This window comes from Terrapene carolina, unplaced genomic scaffold (genome assembly GCF_002925995.2).
Source record: "Terrapene carolina triunguis isolate 2854851 unplaced genomic scaffold, T_m_triunguis-2.0 Scaffold67, whole genome shotgun sequence".
NCBI classification, from domain to species: domain Eukaryota; kingdom Metazoa; phylum Chordata; order Testudines; family Emydidae; genus Terrapene; species Terrapene triunguis.
Window position 1 is genome coordinate 5000329 of NW_020664418.1, and position 13057 is coordinate 5013385.

The 13057-nt window shown below is 52.4% G+C and overlaps 1 protein-coding gene across 1 annotated transcript in view; it reads right to left on the bottom strand.

The window, feature by feature from the left end:
- CCDC33 (coiled-coil domain containing 33) overlaps window positions 1-12848 on the bottom strand; it is a 230733-nt gene extending 217885 nt beyond the window's left edge. The window contains exons 1-2 of the mRNA XM_026648566.1: window positions 12831-12848; window positions 11630-11793 (exon numbers count right to left, since the gene is read on the bottom strand). Of these exons, the coding sequence (XP_026504351.1) occupies window positions 11630-11793; window positions 12831-12848 (182 nt within the window). The remainder of the gene's footprint in view (window positions 1-11629; window positions 11794-12830) is intronic.
- Between the last annotated feature and the right edge of the window lie 209 nt (window positions 12849-13057).

Here is a 13057-nt window from a genome sequence, read left to right on the forward strand (position 1 = left end):
CCCGGACATGCCCGGCTTTTGGGGATTTCCCCCCGGACGGGGATTTGAACCCCCAAAAGCCGGACATGTCCGGGAAAATCCGGACGTATGGTAACCCTAGGATTGGGGCCTCGGGGGCTGAAGAGCTGCAGCCAGGCTATGGTAAGAGCCGCCCGGGCTGCTGTGGGGAGCCCTGGACCCTCCACCTGCCCTGGGTGGAGGATCCGGGGCAGGGGCGGCTCCAGGCACCAGTGCACCAAGCACGTGCCTGAGGCGGCCTGCCGGTCACCGTGAGGGCGGCAGTCAGGCTTCCTTCGGTGGCATGCCTGCGGGAGGTCCGCCGGTCCCACGGTTTCGGCGGCAATTTGGCGGTGGGTACGCCGAAGGCGTGGGACTGGTGGATCTCCTGCAGGCATGCCGCTGAAGGCTGCCTGACTGCCGTGCTTGGGGCGGCAAAATACATAGAGCCGCCCCTGATCCGGGGGCAGGGACATGGGCTAGAGGCTGCTCTCAGCCCCTCCACCCCAGGCAGGTTGAGGGTCTGCAGCTCCCCACAGCTGCCCAGGCTCCCCAGACTGCTCTTACCTGAGCCAGGCTCCAGCTTCTGGCCTGGCCTGAAGCCAGGAGGTCTCAGGAGGAAGAGGAGAGGTTGGGGGCCAGGCCCATGGCGAAAAGTGGATTGTCCATGGCTCCTTGGCCTGTTCCTGCACCCCTGACCCAGGGTCAGCCTTTTAGGGCTGCTTTATGACCCAAGTGCTGCTTCTACAGTTTGTGTTCAGAACAAATACAATGCAGTGGAGCTGAAAAGAAATGGGATAAACTTTAATTGGGAGCAGGAGGTGGGGGAAGAACAGCTTCACTTCCTTGCTCCAGGTTTACATGTCTTCAGTGAAAGCTAATGTAGCAGCTGTGCGCTAGAGGACTCCTTATAACATCAGGATTCCATTAGCTCTGTCCAAAGCCACTGTGTACAGAGCAGGCCTGGATTAAAGCTGGCGCCTCCATCCCTCAGCCCTGGCAGTGTCCCTCAGTCCTGACCTGCAGCCTCCCTGCTAAGCTGGTGCATCCGTCCTCCAGGCTTCACATGGGCCCTGTGCTCTCAAGGAATTCCTGCACATTTTGTACCTTTCTCACCAACAGGCCCTATGGAAACATATAAGGGATTTGCCCCTAGGTTTGCTGCCTGGCTTTTTTGGTGGATCCAAGCCACACTGACCCCTTCCTGAGGTAGATGTATCAAGTGCTTTTGGAGGAGACACGTGATGCCACATGCTCTATTTGATCTGCAGGCTGAGCTGCCACTGATAACAGGAATTGTCCACACAGAACAAGGCTGGAGATGGCACTTGGCAATTGGGAAATCCAGAGACTATTTGCACTGGCTAGAAGCAAACATGCTGGGGGGGCTGGCTCTGTGAAAACTTTCCTCTGCATGCACATCTTGGCCAGCCTGCTGTTCCAGTCCCTGGTCTACTCCTGAATGCACTGGCTGTAACCATTCAGGACATCAGCAAGCACTGAGTTGCCTTCCCCTGCACAACAGAGCCAATGTCGATCCTGTCTGACCCACAGCGTCCTCTTCTATTTCCAAGGCTGTGCTGAGATGACAGTGCCAACTGCAGCGAGTGAACGAACCCACACTACAGGTGGCAATTCTGTGCTGTGGATGGCTGACTGCATGACAGAAGCTACCACACATTCAGCCCATCCAGAAAATTTCACTCCTGACTTTGGTCCAAAGAGGCCCGCCAAAAAATGCACTTTCTTGAGCCCCTTTTGATCGTCCAATAACAAAGTATCACAGGCCCAGCTGCATTTCTAACTGTTCAGTTAGATCAAATGTACCTTCCACCCAGCACCAGTGGTCTATGTATTGAAGGATGCACTCTCGCAGAATTTTTCCTGCACATTTCACTAGTACCAGGGGTTATGTCCTCTCCCATCAGCCCCCCATTGTCTGTCATTAACATCTCATTAGACCTGCTGGCCAGCAGCCTCACCTGCCGAGATGAGTGGGCTGGTTACGTTTTGGCTTGATTCCCTTTGGCATCTGCCAGCGTGGTGTCCCAAGCGCATGGCTGGGAAAGCGCAGTTCCTCCAAGGCTGATTTCTGTCTGGCCTTACCCGGCCTGCTACCCCTCTTGCTCCATTTCACGCAACACAAACCGCCTTTGGATTTCATTTTTGTTCTCCTTCATAAGAAGTATTCTCATGAACAATAATCAATTCCCTTCTGCCTGGGCTTCCTCACTATGGTTACTAAAAGGCACCTGATGTGTCCTGCATTGGTAATTCACAGCCTCCCGCACCAACATCGAGTGTCTTCCGTCCCCTCCCCCCCAACCCTCCTGCTCCTGCCCCATTACCATGGCGATGCAGTGATGGAGCAGCCTCGAAATGTAAAGAGAGATGCAACAATCAGAAGCTCGGCTCCCCTCATGTTACCATTTAGGTTATTGATGTTTAAATCTCCCGGGGATTATCTGGCTGTAATTGGTTTATGGAAATAGAGACGGCTCCAGCAGTGGAGTTACTCAGGTGCCGACGTTGTGGGGGTGGTGAGAGAGCTCCTGTCACTCTGTTCAAGTGCAGGCTGATTAAAACGATGGGTAGGCTGGGTTGGGCTGGGCTGGGCTGGGGCTGACTCCTCAGCCTAGATTGTGATCTTGGTTCCACTGGAGTAATCCAGACTAACTCCACTGACCCTGTGTGGGTGCAAGCAGACATGCACAGCACAATCAGAGCAGCCCTGGTGCAAGACTGCAAGGCTGGTGGCCCTGGACGCTGAGGGCACTAGATCATGAGAGCAGGCACAGCACGGGCAATGCTAGGGCAAGGTTCATACAATCATAGACAGATGGGGCTGGAAGGGACCTTGAGATGTCATCTAGTCCAGCCCTCTGGGGCCTACGCTGAGGCAGGACCTCAGACCACCCCTCACAGGGGTTTGTCCAACCTGGGCTCAAAACCTCCAGTGGCACAGAGTCTACAGCCGCCCTTGGAAGCCTATTGCAGAACTTAACTACCCTTGTAGTTAGAAAGGGAAGCACTTTGCACTTGTCTTTATTGAATTTCATCTTGTTGATTTCAGACCAATTCTCCAATTTGTCAAGGTCGTTTTGAATTCTAATCCTGTCCTCCAAAGTGCTTGCAACCCCTCCCAGCTTGGGGTCAGCTGCAAATGTTATAAGCATCCTCTCCACTCTCTTATCCAAGCCATTATTGAACATATTGAATAGTTCCCAACCCAGGAATGATCCCTGCAGGTGACCACTAGAGATGTCCGCCCAGTTTGATGGGGCAAGGGGAGGGATAGCTCAGTGGTTTGAGCATTGGCCTGCTAAACCCAGGGTTGTGAGTTCAATCCTTGAGGGGGCCATTTAGAGAACTGGGGTAAAAATCTTTCAGGGGATTAGTCCTGCTTTGAGCAGGGGGTTGGACTAGATGACCTCCTAAGGTCCCTTCCAACCCTAATATTCTATGAGTATGGTCTTTCAACGAGTTTTGCAATCACCTTATAGTAATTTCTTCTAGACCACATTTCCCTAGTTTGCTTGTGAGAATGTCAGGTAGGATTGTGTCAAAAGCCTCACTAAAATCAAGATATCATGTCTATTGCTCCCTGCCATCCACTAGGCCAGTAACCCTGTCAAAGAACAATGCTGCCAATGTGCTCCAACTCTAAATTGGAGGGATAAGCTCTCTGGGCTGGAGGGGAGTTCTGCCCACATGAGCCTCTCTGTAGAGGGTCCAATTAGTGTGATGTGGTTTTTATGTGCACCGAGATCCCTAGCTCATTTCACACACACCCTCAACGAGCTGTGAGCTTCCAGCCATTACCCTGTCTGGGCAGCTGATGCTCTTGGGCAGCTGATCCTCTCAGGCCACTGATTCTCTGGGATGAACTCCTGGGCCATGGGCTCTCCTGTCCCTTCAGCCTTTTCCTGAGGATGGGCTCTTCCAGGCTTCTGCCCCAGGAGGAAAGCCCCCTCCTGCCACCCATGCTGTGAGTTGGGGCTGGCTACTTCCTTGGTTTCATTTCCGCAGCCCCTCCAGCTTTAAGATGGACTCTCCTAGGCCAGCAGTGACCCCACATGACTAATTCTCTCTTGCCACCCATGCTGGAAAATGGACTCCTGCACTTCTCTTGGCCTGTGGCTACCATAGACGGTGGTTCCACATGTGCCATCCAGGAGCAGATGTTCTTCAGGGCTGGCTCCCCCTCCCTCCACGCACTAGGAAAGGGCTCCAGGACTAGCATCATGGTTCAATGGCATTTCAGTGGCAACATCACAACATCAATGTCATCGTGCCACAAGGCAGACTGGGCCCAGGTTTGCCAAACTATGTCGCTGGAGGCCTTATCAGAACCAGTTTGTTTTCTCCCAATCACACCATGTTCCTCTCCAAGGGCCTGATTCAAAGTCCGCTGCTATTAATGGAAAGACTCTCCTTGACTTTAAAGGGCTTTGGACCAGGCCCAGAATGCATCCGAATTTGTGAAAGGTTCCCCTTCCCTGATTCTGCAGGACGGAGTATGTGTGTGTGGGGGTGGGTGAGGGTGGGGGGAGTGGGAATGAGGGCTCTGTTGTTGGTTTTAATCACACACATCCAGCTATGCAATGCTGGCTTGCTGCTCTCACTGCTTTAAATGTCACTTCTGCCTCCAGGCAAATCTGTTCCTGGGAAAGGCTGTGCTTTAGCAGACATTTCCTGTGATTCTTCTTTGAATGTTTTCCAGCACGCTTCAAAGGGCAGTGTTATAATCACAGAAATGATGGGAGATGGATGCTGTGCAGGAGACCTGGCCTCAGGCCCCAGGTCCTTTGCTCCTTGTGCTGGAGGAAGCATGCTTAGTTTTCAGAGGAGAGCCCTGAGTTGCTCTGCTGCTGAGTCTCTGCTGGCTGATTAACTCAGTATGCGAGCCCAGATGAGTCCTCACCCAAGGGATACTTCATTCCAGCAGTCACTTGGCCCTGGGGTGTACTTAGCTTCTCAGTACAGCTGCAGGCCCCGGAATTAAATTCCCCCTTGAGATAAATGGAGCAGCACACCCCTTTTTCTGTGCCTATATTTCAGCGTGGGGCAAGGGCGCTGATCCATTCCTAGTGCTGAGTGCACAGCTGAATACAACTGGACTCCAGGGGCAGAAATCAGTAGGGGCACACCGACTAGTGCAAAGGGTATAGTCTAGTTCAGGGGTTCTCAAACTTCATTGCATCATGGGCCCCTTCTGACAACAAAGTTACTACATGACCACAGGAGTGGGGCTGCAGCCTAAGCTCCACTGCCTTGGGTGGAGGGAGAGGGGGCTCCAGCCCAAACCCTGCTGCCCTGGGTGGGGGGAAAGGGAGCTGCAGCCCGAGCCCTGCTGCCCTGGGTGGGGTGCAGCTGGGGCTTCAGCCCTGGGTCCTAGCAAGTCTAATGCTGACCCTGGCAACCCCATTAAAATGGTGTCCCGACGCACTTTGGGGTCCCGAACCACAGTTTGAGAACCGCTGGTCTAATTCTTAGAACATAGGGCAGGAGAGGACCTCCTGGATCATCGAGTCCTTTCTCATGTTATATATGTCATCCCAGTAATAAACGTATCAAGGTCCATTTTGAAACCAGTTAGATTGGGGTGGGCAAACTACGGGCCGCGAGTCATTTTAAGCTGGCCCACGAGCTCCCACTGGGGAGCAGGGTCTGGGGCTTGACTAGCTCCAGCGCTCCAGATGGGGCGCTGGGTCAGGGGCCGCACCACGCAGCTCGGCCCCACTCCAGTGCTCTAGCCAGGGCGCAAGGTTGGGGGCCGCACCACGCGGCGCGGCCCCGCTCCGGAGCTCTAACCAGGGCGCAGGGTTGGGGGCCACATCATGTGGCTCCCAGAAGCCGCAGCATGGCCCCGCTCTGGCGCTCCAGGCGGGGAGCTGGGTCAAGGGCCGCACCATGCGGCTCGGCCCCGCTCCAGCGCTCCAGCCAGGGTGCAGGGTAGGGTGCTGCACCACGCAGCTTGGCCCTGCTCTGGCGCTCCAGCCGGCGCACAGGGTTGGGTGCCGCACCACGCGGCTTGGCCCCGCTCCGGCGCTCCAGCCGGGGCGCAGGGTTGGGGGCCGCACCACACGGCTCCCAGAAGCCGCAGCATGGCCCTGCTCTGGCTCTTACATGCTCCAATGGGAGCTGCAGGGGCGGTGCCAGCAGATGGGGCAGTGTGCAGAGCCGCCTGGCCATGCCACCATGTAGGAGCTGCAGAAGGGATATGCCACTGCTTCCGGGAGCCACTTGAGGTAAGTTCTGCTCGGACCCTGCACCCTCTTCCCACACCCCACACTCCAACCCTCTGCCCCAGACCTGTTCCCCCTCCTGATCTCCAAACCCCTTGATCCCAGCCCAGAGCACCCTCCTGCACCCCAAACCTCTCATCCCCAGCCCCACCCCAGAGCCCACACCCTTAGCCGGAACCTGAACCCCTTCCCGCACTTCTGCCCCAGCCCTGATCCCCCTCCCGCCCTGTGAACACTTTGGTACCAGCCCAGAGCATCCTCCTACACCCCAAACTCCTCATCCCCAGCCCCACTTCAGAGCCTGCACTCCCAACCAGAGCCCTCACCCCCTCCTGTAACCCAACCCCAATTTTGTGAGCATTCATGGCCTGCCATACAATTTCTATTCCCAGGTGCAGCCCTCAGGACAAAAAGTTTGCCCACCCCTGAGTTAGGTTGTTTGCTCCCCACTGTTCCTATTGGGAGACTCTTCTAGAACCTTTCTCCTCAGATCATTAGAAACCTGCTTCTTATGTCAAGCCTGAATTTATTCATGGCCAGTTTATATTGCACCAACATTGTCCTTTAGCTTCAATAGCTCTTCTCCCTCCCTGGTATTTACCCCCTGCCCCCCGATGCAATTATACAGAGCAACCAGATCTGCTCACAGCCTTCATTTTGAAGTGGACTGAGAGTCAGGAGTCTGGGGTTCCATGCCCAGCTCCACAACTGACTTTCTGTGCAGCTTTTGGCAAATCACTTGTGCCTCAGTTTCCCCATCTTTACTAACCCTTGGTAAAGTATATGCTCTGAGGGAAGGTGTTAGAGAAAACTGAGGTGGATATTGTAAATAATGGTGGGTTCTTCAGATCACCATGGGTAAAACGCACCAGTGAGTATCCATTGGCCAGAAACAATTACTTCTGCCATCTGAAATCCAGAGGCTGTCGTTTACCACCAGGACAGTCCCAAACTCGCCCTGCCACCTCCCTGCAGGGAACATAAGCACTGCCAGAGATGCGCCATAGGATAAAACAGGGAGTGGATTGATCCAGCTGATGCTGGATTCTCCATCTCCTGGGCCTGACTAAAGTGCACAGACATCCTTCTGTTTCCTAGTTCAGTTCCTTGAACGGTGGGTCTGACACTAGCCGTTAGTCCCAGCAGCCTGTCATTAGCCCAGGGCTGGTCATTGAGAGCAAAGGGAAGCAGAAAAGCTGCAATTCCAGCTCAGGGGGTGCAGAAGGAGCAGGAGCTCCCAACCCTCTGCTCTCTGGCCTTCTAGGCAAACAACTTCAATCTGTCTAAAATGCTAATCATCCACCTTGCCCACTGCTATGGCTACATCTAGCCCCTGGCAACACCCCCACTCTTCATTACTACACTTAACCCTCAGCCCCTTCACTGCGGCCAAGCCCCTCGATCTACCACTCTTCATGGAGCTCATCACCCATCCCCATGTCTTCTCCCATGCTGCCCATGCAACCCAAGCACTCTTCACCCCATCCACCACTCCATGCCTCCACCTGGTGCCCTGTTCTGCCCCACCTCCCAGCGGGTGGCATTGAGGAGAGGGCTCTCCAGCGGATGAGGTATGGGGGCACACCACAGGAGACAGATCTTAAGGACAAAGAGAATGACACATTTGGATGAGAAGGAAGTGCTGATAGGAGCTGCCAGATCTAAGTAATGTGACTGGGAGTGGAAAGGTGATGGTAATCTGTGTTCTTTATGGATCTGGCTTCACCAGCCCAAGGACAAGTCAGACAGGGAGAGCACTTTTAATTACAGAACAAAGGAGCCTGTTGTGGAGGAGAGGCAGGAGGGCTGGGGAAAGGAGAAAAGCAGGGAAACAGGGACCAGCTGGTCACTGAGATCAACTCTGCCTCTTCCCCAAACATCAGCCGCATAGAACAGGAAAGATTTCAGGTCTCTAAAGCAAACACTCTGCTTGATCCCTGCCAGCTAGCAGCTTCCACCAGCCTCTTTTCCCAGCTCATGTCTCTTCTGTTATAAGAACTGAGGTCACCAGAGGGGACTTCCCGTCAGTGAGAATGGGAATGACAGAGCTTGGCTCGGCTCCTCGGCTCTAGGAGGACATGGAATATAAAGTGGCTTTGAGCACCACCATGCTCCCTTCATTTTGGGCTGCCGGTGGGTCTGCTTACTACACCTCTGGCCTGTCTCTTCTCAATCACAGGGATGTCTCACACGCGTGTAGGGTGACCAGACAGCAAATGTGAAAAATCGGGACAGGGGGTGGGGGTAATAGGAGCCTATATAAGAAAAAGACCCCAAAATCGGGACTGTCCCTATAAAATCAGGACATCTGGTCACCCTACACGCGTGCATTCGTGTGAATGGGGTGCATGCACTTGTGTGTTTCTGTGTGCGCATCTTTGCCTAAGTACGTACACACATGTGCATGGGAGCCTGAGAAGGTGTGTGTGTGAGCGACTGAATATGTGGGGCATGTGAGGGTGGGTATATGACAGCAAGAAGCTGTGTGTGTAAGAGCGGCTGCGCGTGTAGCTGCATGCACATGTTCGTAGGTGATGGACCTGGAATCTGTGAGTGTTTCTACACTCTCAAAGTCGTTAGTGCTGTGAGGGCTTAAGGTTACAGCACCAAATTACTCCTTGATTACTGGGAGCAACTCCACCTGACTCTGCACACACCTGGCACCAGGCCAAAAATGGCTGCAGAGAGGCTACTAAAGCTCAATCAATAGACTCTTTGCAGTATACCCCCAAAAGAACTGAGAATCTGGATATTTACTTTTCACATTTGTATCTCCTGGGAGCACATTTCTCTTTGGGTTTTCAATTTTCTTTATTAAAGTGAAGGGTTTATAGCTTGGGCAGGGTACAAGCAGTGGAAGAGTCACACACACGGCTCTGCCCAGGCACCTCAGTCTTGTCCCGCACCACCCCCGGCTATTCCACCTCTCGCTCAGCTCTGTCACTGCACTTCCATCCTAACCACTGTTATTCCAGTCCTCCCACTCACCTCCATGGCTGGGCCAGGGCCCCTTCAGACCTGACATGCAGTACCCCTGCTATGCTAGGCCTGGCTCACTCTGCCCTCTGTCAGGTTTGGTGGCATGGATAAATAAATATATTTGTCCAATAAAAACTGCCCATTGGTTTACATTTTTTATGTTCTTTTGTGTTGGTTATGGACCTCCAGAAATTAGTTTCTAAGAAGGGGTTACACTAGTGTAAAACTGGGGCAACCGAATAGAGAATCAGGCTCCTTCAACTGATATATTCATTTTCAGGTTATGATTCCTCCACCGCTCTTCCTAAAGAAGCTGAAATTAACATGGCTTTTCTTGTTTACAGCCTCATTAGTGCACCAAAGTCATTTGTGATGCCCATACCAGTCTGGGAATGGGGTTGCTAAGTAAAGATCTACTGCAATAACAGCACTGTGGAGCACAAAGCATTATTTGCATAGATCACAAACAGTGACTATTTGCCCCTCTTTTAGTGAAGAAGAGATGGATTATTATTTTTTTCTTTTAAAAGATGTTTAGCATTCAGACTTTACCTATCTGATTATAACAACACAACTCAACAGTGTCCTTTCAGTTACTACACACCAAAGTGTTGTTGCTTAATTGAGTCCTCTGATGCATGTATCCTGCACAAGGAACCAAATTCTGTGTGCCAAGGCACATTGTTTTACTTCTTTATTCTGACATATATAAATAAACCCAAAAAGCACCATCCTCTGGACTCTGACATCATTCTATACATTTTACAGTACCAAAAATTCATTCAAAGAGCTGTAAAATAATGAGTAGTCACTCTAACCAAACCTCACCTATCAGCTGACCCAATTACAAACCCTTGTCCAATCCAGAGATCCCTCAGGCCACCCCCCAAACATGAGTTTTGTTTGCCAAACAATATATTCCCTCCAAGCCAGTAGGAAATGAAGGCCATGTCGGCACTACAGAGCCTATGCCGGATTAGCCCCTAGTGTAGATGCAGTGTATGTCAACAGAGGGAGTTTTGTTGCCAGCATAGGAATACCACCTCCTCGAACTACGTTAGCTGCATGGACAAAAGCTGTCTTCTATCAGCAGAACACCAGAATCTCTGGCTGGGATGATTTAGTTGGTGTTGGTCCTGCTTTGAGCAAGGGGTTGGAGTAGATGAACTCCTGAGGTCTCTTCCAACCCTAATCTTCTATGATTCTAACTCCACCTGTACTGGGGGGTTTCGTCAGCATAGCTATGCTGCTGGGGTGTGTGTGTTTTTTCACACCCCGACTGACATAGCTACACCGGTAAACTTTTCCAATGCAGACCAGCCTTAGTTTTTCAGCAGAACAGGTCCATTGCCTTGATGTGGTGAGATGCCCCAATCACGATAAAGGCACAATAGAGTCACTTTAAGGTCAGAAAGGACCATTATGATCATCTAGTCTGACCTCCTGCACAACGCAGGCCACAGAATCTCACCCACCCACTCCCACAACAACCCCCTAACCTATGTCTGAGCCATTGAAGTCCTCAAATCATGGTTTAAAGACTTCAAGGTGCAGCGAATCCTCCCGCAAGTGACCCGTGCCCCACGCTGCAGAGGAAGGCAAAAAAACCCCAGGGCCTCTGCCAATCTGCCCTGGAGGAAAATTTCTTCCCAACCCCAAATATGGCGATCAGCTAAATCCTGAGCATGTGGGAAAGACTCTATATTTCCTCAACCTCCCACACCATCCCAATCCCCGGATGTAAAGTCTGGCCAGCTGTATCAACTGAGCCAAATTGCATCTGGGACTGCCCCCTGGGTATCATGGCAGCCCTGAACACCTGAGAGTGTATCAGCCAAGCAGCTCCTGAGCCACCCAGTGGACACCAGTCCTACATAGATGCATTGCTCTGAAATGAAGAAGGCAACCTTCAAAATGCCCCGGGCTCTGATCATTTGCTACTTCCCAGCCTGCAGGGGGTTAGTTCATTTCACCCCCTGTGATACATTGCTGCTGTAGATATTCTCCTCCCAGCACTTCCATAGCATAAATCACTGGGGTGACAGCCAGGTTTTGAACAAAAGGAAATTAGAAATAGATATTCCACCCTGAGAGCTGTATGCATCATTTTTTTCTGACAACTCAGGTAAACCCTCTGTGTACCTTATACTCCTCTCCCACAAGATTCTCAGTGTCCCTGATTTATCACGCTGTGCCTTCAGCTCGGAGATGCATCCTCCTGTGACACCTCGCAAGTGCCAGCCTATTCAGTGAAGATTAAGACCAAACAGATCAGCAGAGACCAGCCTTATGGCCAGCACTGCAGTCTCAACTCCTTGCCTGTTCCATTTGCTGAAAGAGCAGATCTTATAACCAAACCAAGAAGCAGCATCTCAAGCCCAGAAGTAAAATTCACAGGTACTCACACAGTGACATAGGGCCATGGCACGTTGCCCTTCTGGGTGGCTGGCAGGTTGCTGGCACCGTGCAGAGTGACAGAGATGGATTCCTTCCCAGAGTGTGCCAGGTGCCAATGATTGGTTTCTGAAGTTTGTGCGGCCTCATCCATTCCAGAGGGTGCCTCTAATACCTGCCAGGTGCAAGCAGAAAGAACTTCAACGTTTGTTCTTCCCCGGTGCAAATTCACCTTCCACCTCCAGCTGACCCACATCTCCAGCTCTGTTCTAAAGGCTCAGGTGTGTGCCCTCAACAAACGAGCTGTGCTTGCATATTTCTCAGACTACTTGGAGAGACGAGTCTTTCCCATGGGTGCCAAGGTGTCTAGTGCTCGGGCCAACAGGCTCAGTCCCAGAGCAAGAGTAAATTCAGAGATGTCTCGTCTCCTCTCCCTATTCACATGTAACTCCCATGGAAACTAGCAGGAGTAATACATGCAGAGGAAGAGGAGTTCACAACCCAGGAGAAGGAGCTGAGTTGTGAGCCCACAGCTTCCTCAACAATGCCCTGCCATCGTGCCGCAGGCCAGGCCAGGAGGGACAGCCCATCATAGCAGCAAAAATCGAAGTTTGCATGGACCAGTCAGTACTTAGCTTCTCTGCTGAACTTGCCAACAGGGGGGGGCTAATTAGCAGGGGGCAGGAGGGAGGCTGAGGTGTGGACAGAGGAATGTGCGGTTCAGAAGGTAGAATATAAGAGGGTAGGGAGTTTGGGGTACAGGAAGGAGACTAAAGGGTTAGGGAATGGAGGAGAGAGGGAGATGGAATAGCTAGGAGACTGTGAAGAGGAAAGAGGTAACATATAGGGTGGCAGGTGAATTAAAGAGTAGGAGACTGGGTGGGGTAGAGAAGCAGGGAGGGGAGGGGGACAGGACAGCAATGGAGTTGGGGGCACTGCAGGCATACACTGGCAGCACTCCCACCCCAGGGGCCAGGGGAGGTTAACCGGAGTCCCCTTCGAGCAGCTGGGGAGGGCCTGCATCTCTGGGGATGCACTGAAGGTTGAAGCACACATAATTTGGGGCAGGCGGCCTCCCACTAAAGGCACAAAACTCAGAAGGCAACCAGCCCCCTGTCCCCCCGTGCAACGTATTACCATTATTAGAAAAATCCTGTGATCACTTCAGCCCGGATTGTGAATTTGATGCATGATGGGCTGGCAATACTCTACCTTGGAAGCTTTTCCCATGTTTGGCTTCAGACTGAGGATTGCGCTCTAGGTACCTCCTCTTCCCCTGGAACTCCCCTGCTACCTCTGTGCAGGGAGCTGGTCAGAGGGAGGTAAGGGGCAGGCAGCCAGCAGGGGGCAGCACAGGAGAAGGCAGGAGCTCTACTCCCCTGCTGGTGGGAGGCTGGAAGTGCAGGGTCTAAACAAAAAACCCAACCACTCTGCTCAGT